General features: G+C 36.0%; 9 protein-coding genes across 9 annotated transcripts; 5 read left to right on the top strand and 4 right to left on the bottom strand.

The window, feature by feature from the left end:
* Positions 440-2988, top strand: BmR1_04g04975 (hypothetical protein; the record flags this gene model as incomplete). The annotated part of the gene is made up of 6 exons (XM_021482331.1): positions 440-1024; positions 1045-1247; positions 1270-1863; positions 1885-2080; positions 2102-2417; positions 2438-2988. The coding sequence occupies 6 exons, from the start codon at positions 440-442 to the stop codon at positions 2986-2988; spliced, it is 2445 nt and encodes an 814-aa protein (XP_021337595.1).
* Positions 2978-4918, bottom strand: BmR1_04g04980 (conserved Plasmodium protein, unknown function; the record flags this gene model as incomplete). Its single annotated transcript, XM_021482332.1, has 8 exons — positions 2978-3113; positions 3135-3199; positions 3223-3337; positions 3359-3516; positions 3538-3662; positions 3683-3830; positions 3852-4650; positions 4701-4918. 8 exons carry the CDS (start codon positions 4916-4918, stop codon positions 2978-2980), a joined length of 1764 nt encoding a protein of 587 aa, XP_021337596.1.
* Positions 4919-5343: 425 nt separating this feature from the next.
* BmR1_04g04985 (20S proteasome subunit alpha 5) lies at positions 5344-6293 on the bottom strand (the record flags this gene model as incomplete). Its single annotated transcript, XM_012794150.1, has 8 exons — positions 5344-5434; positions 5456-5555; positions 5578-5676; positions 5697-5807; positions 5828-5943; positions 5964-6124; positions 6146-6227; positions 6280-6293. The coding sequence occupies 8 exons, from the start codon at positions 6291-6293 to the stop codon at positions 5344-5346; spliced, it is 774 nt and encodes a 257-aa protein (XP_012649604.1).
* BmR1_04g04990 (conserved Plasmodium protein, unknown function) lies at positions 6384-7484 on the top strand (the record flags this gene model as incomplete). The annotated part of the gene is made up of 10 exons (XM_021482333.1): positions 6384-6527; positions 6580-6721; positions 6743-6805; positions 6827-6895; positions 6921-6995; positions 7016-7069; positions 7090-7167; positions 7188-7255; positions 7278-7329; positions 7351-7484. 10 exons carry the CDS (start codon positions 6384-6386, stop codon positions 7482-7484), a joined length of 879 nt encoding a protein of 292 aa, XP_021337597.1.
* On the bottom strand, positions 8554-9208 carry BmR1_04g04995 (conserved Plasmodium protein, unknown function; the record flags this gene model as incomplete). Its single annotated transcript, XM_012794152.1, has 3 exons — positions 8554-8643; positions 8664-8852; positions 9047-9208. 3 exons carry the CDS (start codon positions 9206-9208, stop codon positions 8554-8556), a joined length of 441 nt encoding a protein of 146 aa, XP_012649606.1.
* On the top strand, positions 9196-9858 carry BmR1_04g05000 (2-C-methyl-D-erythritol 2,4-cyclodiphosphate synthase; the record flags this gene model as incomplete). Its single annotated transcript, XM_012794153.1, has 1 exon — positions 9196-9858. The coding sequence occupies one exon, from the start codon at positions 9196-9198 to the stop codon at positions 9856-9858; it is 663 nt and encodes a 220-aa protein (XP_012649607.1).
* A 130-nt stretch (positions 9859-9988) lies between these two features.
* Positions 9989-14036, top strand: BmR1_04g05001 (hypothetical protein; the record flags this gene model as incomplete). Its single annotated transcript, XM_021482334.1, has 4 exons — positions 9989-12795; positions 12816-13408; positions 13430-13676; positions 13700-14036. 4 exons carry the CDS (start codon positions 9989-9991, stop codon positions 14034-14036), a joined length of 3984 nt encoding a protein of 1327 aa, XP_021337598.1.
* Positions 13999-14693, bottom strand: BmR1_04g05015 (conserved Plasmodium protein, unknown function; the record flags this gene model as incomplete). The annotated part of the gene is made up of 2 exons (XM_021482335.1): positions 13999-14300; positions 14321-14693. The coding sequence occupies 2 exons, from the start codon at positions 14691-14693 to the stop codon at positions 13999-14001; spliced, it is 675 nt and encodes a 224-aa protein (XP_021337599.1).
* Positions 14932-18818, top strand: BmR1_04g05020 (hypothetical protein; the record flags this gene model as incomplete). Its single annotated transcript, XM_021482336.1, is given in 5 exon segments — positions 14932-16350; positions 16366-16527; positions 16549-16621; positions 16643-16928; positions 16982-18818. 5 exon segments carry the CDS (start codon positions 14932-14934, stop codon positions 18816-18818), a joined length of 3777 nt encoding a protein of 1258 aa, XP_021337600.1.

Genomic DNA, 18952 nt, shown 5'->3' on the forward strand with positions numbered 1-18952 from the left:
GCACAGATGTAGTAACTATCGACGGTAGTCCACCTGCCACCTGCTATCACCATGCTGTAATGGCAAATATCTATAGAAGGATGAATAACTATTAGTATTTACCACAACAATTGATTTATAATACCAATCCTAATACATTTCTATTGCTAGTATTAATATACATATATGCAAGAGTGCAATTCGTTTGGCTTAGCATTCGGGAAGTGTCATAAGAATTGCATGGATAAATGCAAAATTTCTAGATAAATACACTTAATTAACATTATATGAGTTGTGTAGATTTGACTTGACATTTCGTGTATACTTTGACAATGCATCCACACACAATAGTAACTTATTACTTGTAGTCACATATTGTTAAGTTTTGTTGACAAATTTAGAAAAATCCCTTTTATTAAAAGATTCTTCATAACTACTTTAGACGGTGTCTAATGATGTGATGATGGGGAGTATGACCAGGGCGAGGAGCATTTTTCAGGCGGCGAATCTATTGGCCAAGAGTAGGAATAGGGACCCATTTAAATGGACAGAGATTTTTAAAGGGTTACATCGCAAAGCGTTTTTATTAACCATAGCAAATGGGGATGTAGTTGACACTAATGTTAATATTTGTACCACTAGAGAAATATCGCTGGTGTTTGAAGCCTTCTCCAGGATTTCCAAATGCACTAAGTTGGTTGAATTAAATATCAGTCAAAAAATTGCCAATAATTATGGTAGTTTAGCCAATTTTGATGAATCTGGGAATCGCAGATATAATGAATACACATTTGGATTCTACGATTTGGTAAATTTGTACCTACCATTAACGCTAAAGTGCGTAGATCATTTGAATATACATGATATATACAAATTGTTGAGCTTTTTGAAGGCTCTGGGACAAGAATCCTACTTGATCTACAACACGTTGGACAAACTCTCAGAAAAATTTACAAACGAATGCAACTCCCTGTCAACTTCCCAAATATGTCAACTACTTAAAATATTTACAGGACAACTGGAACAAACTCAATCATTCACGCAGGTAAACCAAATAAAATTTAGATCATAATGCCACTGATCAATACATTGCGTAGTAATATTATGAGTTTGAACACAAATCAATTATACGAAATTATTGAAATCCTTTATTTAATTCGTGAAATACCGTGTAATCAAATTTTATACGATTGTTACATCCGTTTAAGGGAGGATTACCATCATTTATCTCTGAAACAAATTACTTTAATCATTTCTTGCTATTCCAGGTAATTCCCCCAATAAGTATAGGCATTACAAACACACACATGTGTACATTCCAAGTTTAATGCATCAAATTTCAGATTTTTTAATGAAAAAATGCAGCGCAAAGCTTAATGACAAACAATTCTTCTTAAATGCAATAGATGCTAGAGTCTTGTGTCAACTCTTCAAATCATATTCTACAATAGGCTATATTTATAGGCCATTATTTGATATGTTATTCGAGATACTTCATGTTTGGTCCGATAAGTTATCATTAATTCATTATTCTACAATCGCAGCTTCACTAGCTTCCCTCCAAACAAAGCACAATGTCTATCTTTACAATTACACAGACTTGAAATTTAAAGATACACATTCTAGCCAGCGTAATGCCCTACCTGAGACCTATACTAGCCTTTCCAAGGATAAGATTCATTGTAATCCAATAAGACATTGGCTTCATGTCAAAGATAAACTACAGTTGAAATCTAAACATGAAGATTGCATAGTGTATACGAGAAATAAATTTGATGAGAAGAATGAAATGAAAGCAGTAATTTTGATACCTAAAGAAAACTACAGTTCCAATTTTATTTGCTGGTGGAGGCATCTATTAATACACTTATCATCCCACATTGAGTAATCATTGTTATCACTCAGAAATTTAAAGACTAAAAAGAAAAAAGCTGATATCGATTTTGCAAATGTTTCTATCGAAATTTTGGATTCAATGGCAAAATCTGGACAATCACATGCCCAAGTTGTTTCCCAATTACTCAATTTCATTTATTATGAAATTGACACATTGAGTGGCATTACGGTACTGAGTTTACTGTGCAATTTGCAATCTCTACAGGTAATTCCACCATTAATTAAGATAAATTACTCAGAATTACTTGAAATGGTTGCCACAAAAAGATTCAATGAATTTACTATACCCCAATCTCTAATCTGCATTAATCTCATATTGGCAAATTGCATACCTCTACAAGAACAGCACATGGATTTTTTGCACAAGATTTCAACCCAAATTACATGCAATTCAAACGCCAAAAACCTGTTAGAATTTTCTCATCCTTCAACGTTAATTGACATTGCAGGCCATTTATCAATTAGTAATCTAAACGACAGAAACATATGCCAAGCATTAATCAACATAGTAAAAACTAATCTATTCAGTACTATCTGTCCATGTAATGTATTTGTAATTTAGGGTTTGAAGAGCTAGTAAATTCAAGCATAAGCAAGTTTAATTTGCAATTATTACCACATGAAGATAATTATGTCAATAACAACTTGATCTATTCAAAATTAAGAACTGGCGGCAAATTTCACTCATTATCTAAGATAAAGTTGCCAACTATTGTTATAAGAGATAATTATGAGCATAAGGCACCGACAACCACTATTATACCCTACCATTGGGAATTAGAAAGTTTTAAGAAATCACTATACCGAATTCAATTGGAATTTTCACGACATAACATTACATATATATCAAAATGTACAATAAATTCATGCCCTATAGATATATTATACTCTATTCCGGAGAATGAAACCGATAAATTTGTAATACTGTGTTTGGCACCGGATGAATTTGACACTCCCACAGCAAATTACACTCACACTTGTTATTGGAAGACTAGGTTGGCATATTTAAATACTATGGGATTTGAAATCAAAATTTTACTTTGTGGTAACATTTGTGATGATTTTTTTACAAAAATTAACGATGCAGGCAATGATGTTCTGCCTAGCTTATAGAAGAAATTTTTTGTATAAATTTACCCCTCATACTTGAGTCGTACTTGGAAATCGACCTTTCAACCAACGATCTAATCTCTGACTTCAAGTGAAGCTTGTTCAGCAGCATATTTATGTTACAATGACTAAATTAATTGAGTACGTACTCTCCCATCAGGCTTGCCAGGACGTTGGCAGATTTCCTAACAAATTGAGATCCATCACTTAAAGCCTGGATTAATTATGAATGATTACCATAAATGTAATCTCTGCCACTTCTTTTAGTTGCCTGAGGTTGCTAATTTCTGGACCAAGCCTATCGAACAGAATTATTATACAATTTAGTATTGTTGTACGGCATGATTGTTGGCTACATATCAATCTAACTTACTACTTATACAACCCAAGCAGATACGTTATGAGCTTCGTTTCAGCACTTTTAAGACATATTTTAACCAATGTCTTATTGGCTTCCATGCGTATGAAATCTGAAGATCCTTGACTGGCTTTTTTAATCACCTTTTCTATAGCATCGTTTACTAGCGTGGCCTAAATGTAATTATATAATACCAATTCATTTGGAAAATTGTAGAACAACTCTCCTAAACACAATAGCGAATTTTTGCATATATTTGATCGCCCACTATTCGAATTTACAATAATAGCTCTGGTGGCATCCAGCAGCAATTTTGAGTCTGAATGACACTGCAGATACCACATTTAAGCATAATACTAGCATTTCTTTTTGCTTGTTTTGAAATTTCACTTTGACACTTGATCAATTCTTTCCAGCTACTCTCCTTTATCGTAGGTATCTTCTTCAACTCTTTCTGAATATTTGCTGAGGCCAATGCATTTGGGTCCTAAATGAGCTGAAAAATTACCAATCGATTTATCTCCCTTTGTGCCCTAACTGTAGATCTTGGCCTGTTGTATTTAATCAGTGAAGGTTGGGATAATATGTCTTCCTCGTAATTATCGACATTAGAATAGTGCGTATCATTTAGTTTATCATTGTAATCGCATGAGTTTTTGTTTTCGAATGAAATATTTTCTTCTGGCGAATGAACATAACTTTCTTGATTCTTAGAATCTTGGCAACTCTCATGCGATTCATCTTTACTGTATTTTGGTTCATTATGGCATGGCTTATCATATAGTGGTTCTTCATCATATTGAGGTAGATGATTAATTTTGGCTACAATCTTGGATCTTAGGAAATCTGGTTGGTAATCAAAATCATGGATTGATGCTATTATTGAAGGAGCTTTTGATGATGTACTTTTTGCAGCACCATCATCATTAAATACTTTCCTTCCACTACCACGCATATCATTATTATACCCATCATCATTAATATCGTTATTTCGACCGCGATGACTACATACATTACCTTTATTGTTAAATTTGTCAATATAGTCCATACCATTCCTATTTCTCGGTTTAGGCACACTGTCACGGGTAAGCCTATTAGATTCGTGATCATTTCTAAGTGTATCTGTATTGTTAAATCCTACAGGTTTGGTCACTTCATGTTCTGTCAATGGAAATTCATTTGACTCATTCCACCATGATTTCAGATTCGCTCCCTTAGCAGGCTGTATAGGAATGTCTTCATTGTATAATTTAGGATTTCTCACTGGAATTCTTTTAGATTTAGTTATCACTACATTTTTTGGGCTACTAAATTAATAGTTTTAACACATGAATATAAAGCAAATGCCATGTATTACCTATTTTTGTTGTATATATTTGATTTTTCCGAGGGCCACGTCGGTTCCTTGGATGCAGTGGGATTAGACGTGGATTCATGTTCTTCATTTTTTGGTTTAACCTTTTCGAGTTTAGATTTTGTATCAACATTATTTATGACTTTCGTTTCTGTTTTGATGGGTTTTGATTGTTTCTTCGGTTTCGATTTGGGTTTACGCCTGGATGCACAGTTACCCATGGCACTTATAATACTCAGTCACTCACTAATTATTTAATCGTTATTATTTATGTTTGACAATTAATTGTAGTTGCTATACCATTTCATAAAATGATGGATCAATTTAGAACCAATAAACAAATTTATCAATGGTGAATAGAGGAATCTTGTAAATAGTTCACAAATTGAACAAGTATCTTAATTAAGTCGAAGCAATATTTAGATATACAAGCATTAAACTGATTCTAATGCTAGCAAATACCATGAAATCATTATCTAAGCGAACACAATACGAGTATTCTATAGTACAGAATTAGATCTAAAAATTGAATTATCAAAATTTCAAGATCTATCATTACCATCTGCAATGTAAAATGTTCATTTTATTAATAAAATGAATGATCAGATTCATCATTTGACTCTCATCTGCAAAAAATAAAAACAGTTCAGGACCTCAAATCTTGAACGGATGGAAATTCAGGTGGAGGCAAACTAGCAATAATATTTTCAATCTCATCAGCCTTATAGAAATGAACTCTAGATTAGCCATTTGCTTACTTCTTATCTGTGACTTTTATGCACGCCATTTCCACGTTGTTTTTTGTTATCTTCTCCTCCATCACATGCCTTAATATCTCAACTATCAACTTCTCTGCATCTATATCACTGTATCATGTAACCTTCGAACGACATATCTGGACTATACTTTTCTTGCAGCATAGCTTCTGCCCCTTCCTGAGCTGCACCTATGGCCGCTGCCTTAAATTTAGTATTAGTGCCTAAGTCGTTCAATTCATACCTGAAGGATCGGTGCACCAAAGATTTGGCCCGAAATCATCAATTCCACCCACCAATAGAGCCACACCAAAAGGTCTACTCATAGTCTTCTTTTTCTTAGTTTCAATTACAACTGATTTAGTGTTTACTTACGTGAAAACTCCAACGCTAATTCTGACATAGATTCCACGCACGATTGAATAGGCATAGGCTCATTGTACACAAATCTATGATTTGCACATTCAGTTCTGCCATGATTAACCAAAGTTCTAGATAAACTAACGTTTACCTTGCATCCGCTATTAGACCGCTCATGGTACAGGCAATATGAGAGTCAATTTCCAGTATCTTTTCCACCGAAGTTAGGACTAGTAAGGGTGAGGAAGCTCGGTGCTCAGAGGCAAAAATTACCCCTTCTTTTGTGGTTATGCCTATGGCTGTACTGCCAAACTTGATAAATTATTGTATTACCTTTATAGCCCCTAGGGCATATTCCACTTGGAATAAACGGCCTTCTGGCGAAAATGTATTGACGCCCCGATCATATTCGCTCCTAAATCACCCAGAGAAATACAAAAAATTGCTAAAAATAGAGTAAAACTTACCTAGTAGCAAACATAATTTCTAAATTATAGGGTGGTATAACTGCCACCCACACTCAGTTACTCGAATATATTGAATATCGTGCACATTAGAAATTTCATGTGATATGCCGAATAATTATGATATTTATGACATGTTTGACCCATCTAAGCACACAATCTTTGTGGCACAATCACACATCACAGTAGATACGGTTGATAATATTGTTAACAATGATTCTACACTAAATTCTCTGACACTCACCCAGTTAGTAAGTATATAGTTTATTATAACATGCAAAATTATGCATCCTTATGATTTAGGAACGGGCTCACGCAATGAAAGCTGTTACAATGCTATTACTGTGCAAATCTCCCTTCCCTATCAAACATGAAGATATTCGAACTATTGTGATGAGAAATTTGGGAACAAATTACACATCCAATGCGCTGAAACAAGTACTAAGTAATGTAAATTGTTAGTCAGATGATGTAAACGATATTGTCCGGAACACCTTGGGATTAAGACTCACCGAATTGAAGTATTCAAGTAGGTTGCCATTTGAAATAGACAAGAAAGAGTACGTATTATCGCAAAATTTTTGTTACCAGCCGCATAATATTCAAATATTATCGCCAGGTAGATAATATAATTAGTCACATAGGCTCCCATGAAATAAGAGGGTTTGTGTTATTTTTAATTCCTTGTTTCAGAGCACATTCCGACTGTATTTTTATAGGTAATCACCAATTGATTTAGATAACTTAATATCAATTTTTCAGAAAATTGGGAAATCGCATTTGGTGCCAAATAGTAAAAAAATAATTATGTAGACGTCGAATGCACAAAAGAAATGCTTTGCCTTTTGAAGACCCAAAGAAGAAGCTCTAATGCCAAGCATAGGATTGAAGGTAGTATTTTGCTAAATTAGATTACAAAAGTTTAACGGACTACTTGATTTACGCTAGGGATCTATTGTATATAGCAATAACAATCAAAGTATCATGCGCAAATAACACAGAATGATGCATTTGATTCCTTCATCTCCCCTGGTTCCAGAATCGCAGCGGAACGTAAAAAATAGTTTAAAGTAGACAATCCGGGCGACTATGTTGAAATGCTGAAGAAGATAACTCCCGGGGAATTTGACAAAAGCCTCGATTTCCTTATACCAACCCACACCGCAAATGACGTCAACGCTACCGATAATAAATTTAGTAATACCTAGCAACAGCGGCAATGATATGGTTTAGACACACTAGCTATATATTACCTGCGTGAAACGAGATTTGTAACATTGGAAATGAGTAAGGATATAGAATATCAAAAGATCAATTAGTAGTTATTTAAGTGAAAAATGCTGAAAATGAAATAGAAAAGTGTGATAATTTCGTGATATATCGCCTCATAATTTTTATGGGCGGTTAATAGTAAAAATAGCTATTCATCCAGCCATTCCTGAAGTGAAGTGCCAGATCTTGCGATAGGCATTTAGACGCACACAAATTCCCGAAATCAAATATTTTGGAATTACGGTAAAAACGGGCAGATTTGAAGCAACAATGCAGAAAGATAATTCTTTTACAACATTTACCGACTTATTTGCAATTTCAAAATAACTCACATACAACAGCCCCCAAAAAAGCAGATGCACATTTATAAGAAGAATTTAAAATAAATCTGTACATTAGGAAATGAATACAACTACTTCAGACATAAATTATACAGAAAAATTCAAATTTATCAGAACAAAAAAGTTTATCTTTAAATCAAAGGTCCAACCGACTATACACATTCTTAAAGAAGCATAATTGGGCAGAAAATTATCCCCCAAAAATTAAATGGCCAAATAGATCAGTTAGGTTTGTGTATATAATAAAGGAATTATTTATCAAGGCAAATTGGAATCACGGATGGAGCCTCTAATGAAAAAGTTACCGGCCATTATACAAACCATGACGATTCTAAATTAAAAAAAGCAACTAAAAATACTAGCACCACTTTTAGTATAAGTATACTACCTATTGAAAGTTTAAATGGGATCGATGAATAGATATATTACAACAACTCAATGGTTTGTTCCGGTTGCTGTTATGGGCTAGAAATTTACAACGCTGGCTCCACTGGTGGAGTAAGGTACAATCAGTACAGATATATTGGATATGTTACCGTAACAGTTATAATTTGTCTTTTTGTTAGTTCTGCATACGCTCATTATAGTATAGTTATTTCCACATATACTAGTTATCATATATAGTGTACAAGTTACTAGTAGAGTTAACTAGTGGCAATTGCGTCTAATCATCTTCGGCTTCATCATCAGATTGCAATGATGCTAGGAAGATCGACCGTTTTTCCGACCAAAAATCCAGTCTCTTTTGTCCAGTCTGGGTCACTGATTACTTACCAAACTATTTTTAAGTTTGGCCGACATAGCAGTGTTGGTACTATAATCCCAAAGAAGGTAAACTTCTTGAGAACATGCCTCTGGAAACGCATGTTTCTCTATGATGTTGATTGGAGGTCCTGCATCTAGCAGCGCCCGTTGCTCTTTAGCACAGTTTGAGTTTTCTAGCGAATATACGTAACGGTCGAACTAAAATCAACTCATTTTATAAAATTAGTATTAATTAACAATCAATATCATAATTAAAACATGTCACAAAGGCACGCATTGTGTTATTGTTTAATGCGTTAGACACAGATATATTTATTGAGAATGTTTAATATAAAAATTGTATGAATATAAAATTAACTAGTGACATAAATGCCTGGTGGATAGTGTCATACCATTGTGTCTAAGAGTTGTTTAATGCAATATATACAGAATTTAGCTGGGTACCAGGGTCCATTTTGAATTAATTGATAGGCCACAAAATTTGAGCTGCTGATATCTTCAAAACAGACTAGACAGGGTTCTTCAATGGGTTGGAGTGCGGATGGGCAGTCCATTCACAATAGCTCTGGTGGTGCTGACACTCTTGCCCCTCGCAACTTTCCAGTGGAAAGTTAACCCTAGAAATAATATTTTTGAAAATATTATTTCCACCAAATCATCAAGTGACAATTCATTAGGCAGAGCTGTGAATGGTTACTATGATGGATTGTGCCGAGTTGGAATTGGGTATGATATCCACAAAATTGTAGATTGTGGCAGAACTTTTAAGTTGGGAGGGGTTGTTGTGAGTGATGAGTATCAAATTGATGCTCATAGTGACGGTGATGTTTTGTATCATGCCATAGCCGATGCCATTTTTGGGGCCCTAGGCAAGGGCGATATTGGCCAACACTTCCCCAACACTCCAAAATTTGACAACATTAACTCTAGTGAAATATTAGATCGCGCTTCTACACTAACTAAGGAGGGTGGCTACAAAATATACAACATAGACGCGGTGGTAATTTTGCAAAAAGTTATTTTACAAAATTACATCTCGGAAATGGTAGAAAATGTTAAAAAATCACTATCAGATGCAACGGATAATGAGACAGTCGTTAGTGTCAAGGGGAAGACCAAGGAGGGGTTGGATTCAACGGGTAGAGGTCTCTCGGTAGAATGCCACACAATTGTCACTCTCAGAAAAATCCCATTGTACAACTAATTTTACAAAATTCAATGTCTCTAACCAATTATTTGTTTTTACAATTCAATCAATAAAATTATTATATATTACCTGAATTATGTCTAGGCCACATCTGTGACTGATTGGATTAGTAGTGGTTGCCATTGCCATGGATAGGGTGGAAATATCTGTGCTTAGGGAATTTTGTCCCAAACTTTTATGCCATTGGTCAGAAGATAGAGCAGTGGATTTTGTTGGTAAGTGTTGCGACATGAGTGCGACTGGGATTTGTTGGCTGTGGGACTGGTTTTTGGCACAGATCAAGGGTAATGACCCTCCTTCCCACAAGATCTCCCTAATTATAGCAAATTTTTTGTTGCATAAATTGCCAAAGTCTCATAAACTTCCCCCCTTCATCCCCTTAAAGCTCATAACCATACATGCCGACTCCAACATTAAACAGGTTTCTAGCGTTGCCACTGAGATTGCCAATCGCAATCCATCAACCGCACCCAGTTTACTAATCAAGCCACTAAATAAAGTTTTACAGTTCAAAATTTACGATCCAGATTATTCACAATTGGTGTCTTCATTATCATATCTATTGTTAAAATCACTGGATAAACACAACCCCAAGGCATCTTATAAGGCAATAGAATCGATTTTAGCATGTGATATTGAAAATTTACAACGTTTTTTTGTGATAGATAACTTTTTAAGCCTAATATTGTTCACAGTATCAACACCGTTTCACAAGGGAATGTCAACCTTTTACAGCACCGAAAGTTACTTAAAGTGTCTAAATTTATCACAAAAAATCGATATTTTCACTACTAGAAACTACCAACACTCTATATTTCACTATCTCATGCATTGGTCAACACAATTATCGACGAGAAACATATCGCATCTATTCTACAAAATACACGATTACTACCTAAATTCATTGAACATTGACACTGCGAATGTTTCATCCAAGTTTGAATATGAAAGGGATAAATTGTGTTTTGGGGCGTTCATTATTGCATTATTTTGTAGAAACGCCAATTCCCAATCTATAGATTTCTTCGAGTCACTGTACCTCATTTTGTGCAAATCTAACGAAGCTGGGTTATTCTCATTTGTGCCCTTGGATAACGATCCACTGCACATTATTAAATCGATAGAATTGCCTTTTAAATTATTCAATTTATTACTACAAATAGCTGATGATAACAGTAACAATGGCGAAATTTGTAAAAGTGTGTGGAAAAATATTAAACTCCTATTCGAAATCAACCTACATCAGATAGACTTAACACATTTTGTTTCACTCATATCAAAATGCTTTCCTATTAATGAGCAGGAATTCTACACAAACGCCAGTGATTCATTACATTATGTTTTGGATTCATTTTGTCACGCTGATAATGACATCCAATTATGCGACAATATCTATTTGGACACGCTAATTGGTTTAATGTCAAGCTTATACAAACTTGGAGATTTACATACATTTTTCTCCACTCTATCACACAATATACCTTTCTATTTCGTGTTATGCCCTGGTGTGGTGAAGATTATACAGCATTGCGCAAACGATTTTACGGATAATTCCAAAGTGTTTGAGTCACTGGTACAATTGTTGAATAGTTACAGCAACGATATTAACTTGGTGCTCATTTTAAGGATTTTTATATCAGCCTTTTTGCTTTCTATTAATATCAAAGATAATCTCTGCTCTAGAAATTTTTTAGCCTCCTTCTCTAAATTCATAAGTCAAATCAATTTGCAAGAGTTGGCTATCGATACTAATGATTTGCTAAATACATCAGTATACTTATTTGTATTATCACTATTTGTGATAATTAGGAAAATTGAAGCCTGTTTCACATACACCAGTGGTTACACACGATACAACCAGGTTAATCACTTGACCAATATATTGTTTGCCGCAGAAAGGCTGGTGAATTTTAATTCCAGGCTTGCATCATACCAACTAAAGCTCTGTGGTTTATCATTAGTCCATGTGTCGCTTTATTATGCCACACGTATGTTTAATAATGAAGACTTATGGGCAATAGACCCAGTGACAAATTTGTCTGAGAAACTGCACAAATTATCACTACAATTATCACTTGATGACGTTAAACACTTTTATTTGCTTTACATGTCAAATGCCCATTTGTTTGACATATATGGAATAAGGGTACCGACCAATCTGGCTGTAATATCGCAAATTTTAAATGAGCACCCGAATCTACAAGTTAATCCAGCCCTTATTACAACCTTGATTAGTGAAAAAGATTTGTGTGATATACTAGAACCAACTGCACTAAATAGTGTTAATATGTCTGGCATATCGCAGCTTGTAGCCTGTATTGAGAATCCTACATGCAATGTTTTGAATCGAATCGTAAAATGCCTTAACAAAACTAGCGATATGAGGTGTAAGCGAGTACTGCTGTGCACTGTAGAAAAATTATCACATAAAAAATCACTCCAACAAACAATTGTCTGCCATTTGTTCAACGAACTTATTTACCCGCTTGATAAGCAGGTTTGCGGCAATTGTCAAAGTAAATGCCAAAAATTGGATGAGATAAAATTATCATTGGGAGAGTGTGAATCACTATTGTTTGCCCATTTGAATGATGAATTATGTTATATATTGCTTGAAAAATCGCTAAATTACGTTTTCCATGTACATTTAAAGGAACATACCAACTACGATGAAATTATGGTGTTTTTAACATATCAGCTGCTTAGACACCTTTGCAATTTCGAGTTTCCCGTACATGGAGCCACAAATTGCAATTACTGTGGCATCCATATGAAAAGAAAAGATGTGTTTTTGCACGCAATCAATGCCCTGGATTTGACATGCACTGCCAATATCTTTAGAAATTTACCCAAGCACAAGATGTTGGAGAAATATATTTCACTGTTACTGCGTGAATCAATGAAGTTGGAGAATAATTTAATCGCAATGAAGGAGTAAGTATAAATTTACACAGTTACCTTAATAATAGCTTATCAAAGGAATCTCTCGACGTGTGTATTGGATTTATAAGGCTAATTGCAATGGATAGCACTAGGCAGATAAATCCACAATTATCTTTAGAACTGCTTAAAAAGGCAAATGAATTGGATTTATCACCAAATAACATCTTATCCTTGGGGCCTACCGTTGGATCGGTTAGTGCATTAATTGAATACTTGACACTTTGCACAAAAAATAATGGTGTTATAAATGTTGATGAATCACTTTATTATATCGTTAAAAATGTAATGCAAAGTGACCATTTAAAGATTGGGGAGGATATAATTAGTGCTGTGAGTACTAATTTTTTGCAAGATACCCGCTCCAACGTAATTTTAAAATTGTTTATATGCGATTCTGTCCTAAAGGCATCAAGAGGTATTTACAATCCGTCAGCCAAGAATAAGGGGGAGTTATTTAACATGGTTACACGATCATTTAAAAATTCCCTAGAATTTATCATCAATAATTGCCACCTGTATGACTGTGGATGGATATACGTGTACTTTTGTAAAATTGTCTGTTCGCTGTACTATAGGATGAGGAAATCCAGCCTTAGTACAATAGGTGAGTGCGTATATCACATAGGATACATAAATGTTCATAATCATGTAGTAGTGTGTGACATATTGATAAATTTATCTACACTAGCCCATAAATTTAAGCAATACAATGCAAAATTATTGGCTAGGCATTCATTTATGTGTATATATTCATTGCTAAACTATGGCAATGGCGCATCGCAAGCACAAATATTGAGATTATTAAATTTGTGGGTGAACAAGATCCCAAACATTATCGTATCATGTAAGCATTTGGCAAAACTATCATCCGGGTATGTATACAATTATCATCAAGTATTGATGGCGTTAAATTGTTACTGGATATTGTCAAGTTGATGAGGAATAAGAAGATCATCGACTCAACCAAACGATATATACCACTACTGCTAACATTCATATTGGAACAAGTTCGGGCAATGGCTATACCAACACCCGGTGAGAACGAGGACCTGGGAGGCGGCGAGAATTCATGGATCTTATTGAGCATAAAGCGCCAAGTACAACTTTCGCTCGAGGCATGTGGCCCAAAAATAGTGCAAGAATGGTACTACGATTTACCAAACTACTTGAGGATATACCTGAAACAATTTGGGATTAAGCTATCCGCAAGCAGCAAATACAAGAGCCCCTGACGTACACCCATTGATGGTCTTGCCCCGTATCCAACAGTAAGTTGCAGTGGAGATCGAATAGCAAAATTTGGCCTGTATATTTAATCAATTTTTTAATGTAAATTATAATCTCTATTTTGGATTTATTTCTGTACGCATGTGATAAGAAGGTCCAGCACAGTCCCTTTTTGTGATTTAGAACAGCTTGACCGGTAAACTGAGCGGCGTAATGCCTTTTGATGGATTGAGATAGGAATTTTGCCTGTGATATCTCATATTTTAGCACTAAATTACACAATGGTTACAATTTTTTAGTCGATCCTCCCCGCAACTAGTATTAGGGTGCCTTAATGGTTGTAAATCCCAAGGCAACAAGTATTGCAAATGGGAAAAATTATTTAGAGAGACTTTACTAGTTCTAATTTTTCTAACATATATGAGTAATTGCTGCCTAAATTGGTAATCTTGGTAAGAATCTTGTGTATCGAATGAAGTGGGCAATTGTTTCAGGGATTCCTCTAGGGCATCGTAAAATGCATTTAGGTAATTACCAGAAGCTCTAAACGATGAGATTGATTCCGGGTTCTCATTCGCTAATTTTTCAAAATTTTTAGTGCCTAGAGCCAATAGGGCACTTGGGTCAAAGGATCTATGCCACACACTAAGGTCGCTAGACATTTGATTACACCATATATTGTAATCATAATGTGTGGTGTTTAAATGCAGTTCAATTTCACCCTTTAAAACCTCTGTTTAAAAAATTCAATAATGCAGTTTTCAGATCTAGTAATTGAGATGATTTTTTTATCCGCGAAATCATATTTGAAATTTTCACAGACAGTCAATAACACCAACTAAATTGGCTAATTTATCTACACATTGTCAAATATTTAACTGAATTATCTTCTGCTGTGTCATGAGTAGCTATAAGTTGGAAAAATCATACATTTATGAGAATTGTAATGATGGCTTCAGCAGAAGTGATAACCGCAGAGTTAAGTTTAAGAAAAATCACTGCCAAAGATCATTAAGCTCGCTCACATCTGATAGTTCCAGCATACCCAGCTACATAAGGGGGGGTAAAAAAACAAAGTATGCAAATGCGTACGAATACGTTCCACGCACCAATTACTTTATAACCAACTTATCAGATGCATCATCGCTCACGTCAGACAGGTCCACTAGCTATGCTAACTACAACAATGGATACCATAGATACGAAAGTTGTTCGATTGAGGAATGTGATAATCCAAATGGAGATTATACATCGCGCTGTTTCTGCTACGATGCATGTGAAACTATGGGCGGGTATAAGACCCAAATTAACCCAAGAAAATATGGCATCAAAACACCCCTTAAAAATTCACATTTTATAAAACGTGTGCTACCATATAGGTACCATTACATACTTTACAAATCAAAGTTTTTGCCAAAGGTGCCCTGCCTGGCCTGCGCCGCCATGGAGTACGAGAATCTGGATTTCACAAATGGCGAAGGGGATGAGGAGTTTAACGAATATCCCCACTTATCTTTGGAAGACGTATCAATTGAAGATATTCAAAATAACGAATCCATGTATTTGGAGGAGATGCCCTTTGAAGGTGGCTACAATAGCTATTCCAGCCCTTCGCGCAAGAAGACTATTTTCTCACGAATAGGATCTGCTATCCAAGATAGTGCCTCAAATGCCGCTGCATCAATAAAAAAATCCATCTATGGCGACGAATTAGCACTGAATAATCAGTCAATGGCCTCCGGTGGCACTAGGTTGTCTGCCATATCTGGGACTGGAACCAGCAGCCTTAAGGAATTGGCTAGGTCCTCCAGCAGATCTCCCAGTCGAAATACAACGATGCCTGCTTTGGACAATAGCAGAACATTATCTAGGGCAACTAGCAGATCTCCCAGTCGAAATACAACGATGCCTGCTTTGGACAATAGCAGAACATTATCTAGGGCAACTAGCAGATCTCCCAGTCGAAATACAACGATGCCTGCTTTGGATAATAGCAGAACATTATCTAGGGCAACTAGCAGATCTCCTAGCAGGACAAGATTATCAACAGTCAATTCCAATGCTGGAGATAACAATGAATTGGCCCTCAAAGGTTCCTCAAGAGCTAGCTCTAGGAGCAGACTTGCCACTTTGGGTGGGGATATAAAGGAACTGGTTCATCGAATGTCAAATAAATCGCTTTCTAGGAACAACAGCAATGCAAATGCCCTGGAGAACTCTAAGGAATTGGGGTCAATAGCCTCCGGTAGGACAAGCATTGCACCGACTAGGGCTAGCGAGTTTTCTCTCAAATCAGTGCTCAAACCATCAGCCGTATCGGTTCCAGGACTTGAGCGTATGAAATCGTATAATTTAGGCCGAAAATCTCGTTTGACAAATCTGGATGACAATTCTGCGCTGTATATTGAGGATAATAGCGGGGGAAATGCTATAGATGACGGTGAGAGACAATCTAGTATTTTCAGCCTCAATGCTTCTATACCAGGGAATATTCCGGTAGATCCAAGTATAATTTAGCAAAACACGGATATTGTAAGCGCTACAGACACAAAATTGGTGCCTTCTGGTTCTAAGTCAATGGATTTAAAAAGTAATATGGCTCTTGATTTAGGCAGGAAATCTATGTCACGAACCAATTCGATGAGAAGCACAGCTAAGCTTGAAGATTCTAGCAAAATAGTGAATGCTTTGCCCGGATCTTCAGTAAATTCGATTTCTGATAGCAAAACTAAAGAGTTGAGCGACAGAAAACCATCTGTTAATAAGGGCAAGGGTGAAATGTCGCTAAAAACATCACCAGGTTCATCCCGTTCTGGCACAATGAGCATTAAATCGCTCCATACGGATAGTGATACTGCTAAAAATATGTCTAAAAGAAAATCGGCTGTCAAATTTGGGTAGGGCGTGCGTGTAATTGAGTTGGCAACCGATTAATAACTGTTTAATTTAGAATTGGCACTGAGAAAGTTGCGAATGCCATTGATGACCAGGAGCACTTTTCACTGGAAGATGATCTTAGTTACAAGGCCATTGAGAACTATGTCCCCGATATGGCTAAATCGCTTTCACCAAGCATTTTTGCTTTTAAGGAGAGTTTAAATCAAAGCCCTTCAAATGCCATAGAGGACAAGTCTTCCAAGATGAGCCGTTTCACCTCAATCCCACCGGAGATTAGTCCAAAATTATCAAGATCCAGCCTAAATAAGACTTTACCTGCCAAATTACCCAGTTTTCAAGGCAAGCCATTGGGAAGCATGAAAACTGATGTCAAAACATCACCCTTAGTTAGTCCTAGACCATATGTAAAGAGTACAACACCTAGCATGCCATTAAAATCAAACTCAGGTCTAAGTGAGTCGAATAGGGTGAAAGAAAGCCCATCTACCAAACCTTTGGTAAAACCGCCAGTTTCCAAGCCCGTAGAGGGTCCTACAAACACTAAAAAGCCATCAATTTCCAAACAAAATACCCTTAATAGCGAAAAAAAAGCAGGTATTCCAGATACTGGTGTTGCTTGTTGTTCATCTATCACTTCAAATTGCCACTATATGACTGTTGGAACGGACCTTGGATTTTTATTGATATGGGATTTTGTTGGTCATAATACCAATTCAAAATTTACGTATGAATATTGGGATGATGCAGCTGAGACTCCAACTGCAGGTGTACATGCGCATAACGGTAAAATATTGGCAATTGACACCAAAACAGTGGCCTTGGTAACTGGTACCAGCGAATGTATGATAATTACTCTAGGCGAGGATATGTGTGTTAAATTGTGGATACTAATCAACAACAGAATCAGGTTATTGACGGTAGATGAATTTGATCTCAATAAACCTATTTCTGTTATATTTGGCCGCGGAATGGCAATGGCTAACGATGTTATGATTGGATATAAGGATGGCTTTATAGAGTTATGGAATTCAGGGGCTATTGGTGGTTTAGAGACTCTAGTACCATCTGGGATCCCATTTAGCACTAAACCAAAGCCTAATGACAAATCTATTTCATTCCGTACTAAAATTAAAAAGTCAACCCACACTTACGAAAATCTCACATGCCTGAGTCTTTCACCCACAGGATCTTATTTTGCCATAGGCGGAGACACTGGAATGGTCAGTCTGTATTCTATAGACAGGGAGATTAATTTGCTAAATCAGTTTGCCTGCAGAAATCGCCGTGGTAAATACTCGGGGGGTACCCCTGTTAGTGGCATTGAATGGTCTGAGGATGGAAATCACTTGTGTGCGACAACACTTGACAATAGGATAAGGACATTTTTAGTGAAAAAGGGCATAGGGTTAGAATTTGCCGAGAAATTTAAGGGATTTACATTGACATCGGACAATGAATATGCTAGGTTTGCCGGCACTAATAATGATTTCATAGTATGTCTAAGCAAAGACATGTTTGGATCTATTAAAATCGTTGTGTGGAATAGGACAATCACGGATGTTATGGATTTACCGTCTGTTATGCCCAAGAAATATCCCACCAATAAAAACAATAAGCAATTCTTACTGGATGAATCAGTGGCTCCCAGATTTGAGTTGTGTCAAATGGGCCGCTGGGGACATTTGGAAGAGACGGTCGGGGAAATTATACCCATTAGTAAGGTATCTGGTAATTTTTGCTTGAAACTTAAATCTTCTCGGGCAAATAGACGTAATGAAGGCGTGCAAGGTGAAGAGATTAATGATCACACCAACAACTTGCTGTGCATTCTATCTACTGGCGCAAATTCATTGAAATCAATCGTCGTTTCGCCGATTAACTTGACTTAATGTACTGGCAGTTTGCTAGCCAATTATTTTAATGTAAATAATAGATTACTACTACTCATCCATGTAGACTTGCCCTAAGAAAACATATATTTCCACGGCAGTATGGGCAATATGGCTAAAATTTTATCACGTGA

Source organism: Babesia microti, chromosome IV (genome assembly GCF_000691945.2).
Source record: "Babesia microti strain RI chromosome IV, complete genome".
NCBI classification, from domain to species: Eukaryota; Apicomplexa; class Aconoidasida; order Piroplasmida; family Babesiidae; genus Babesia; species Babesia microti.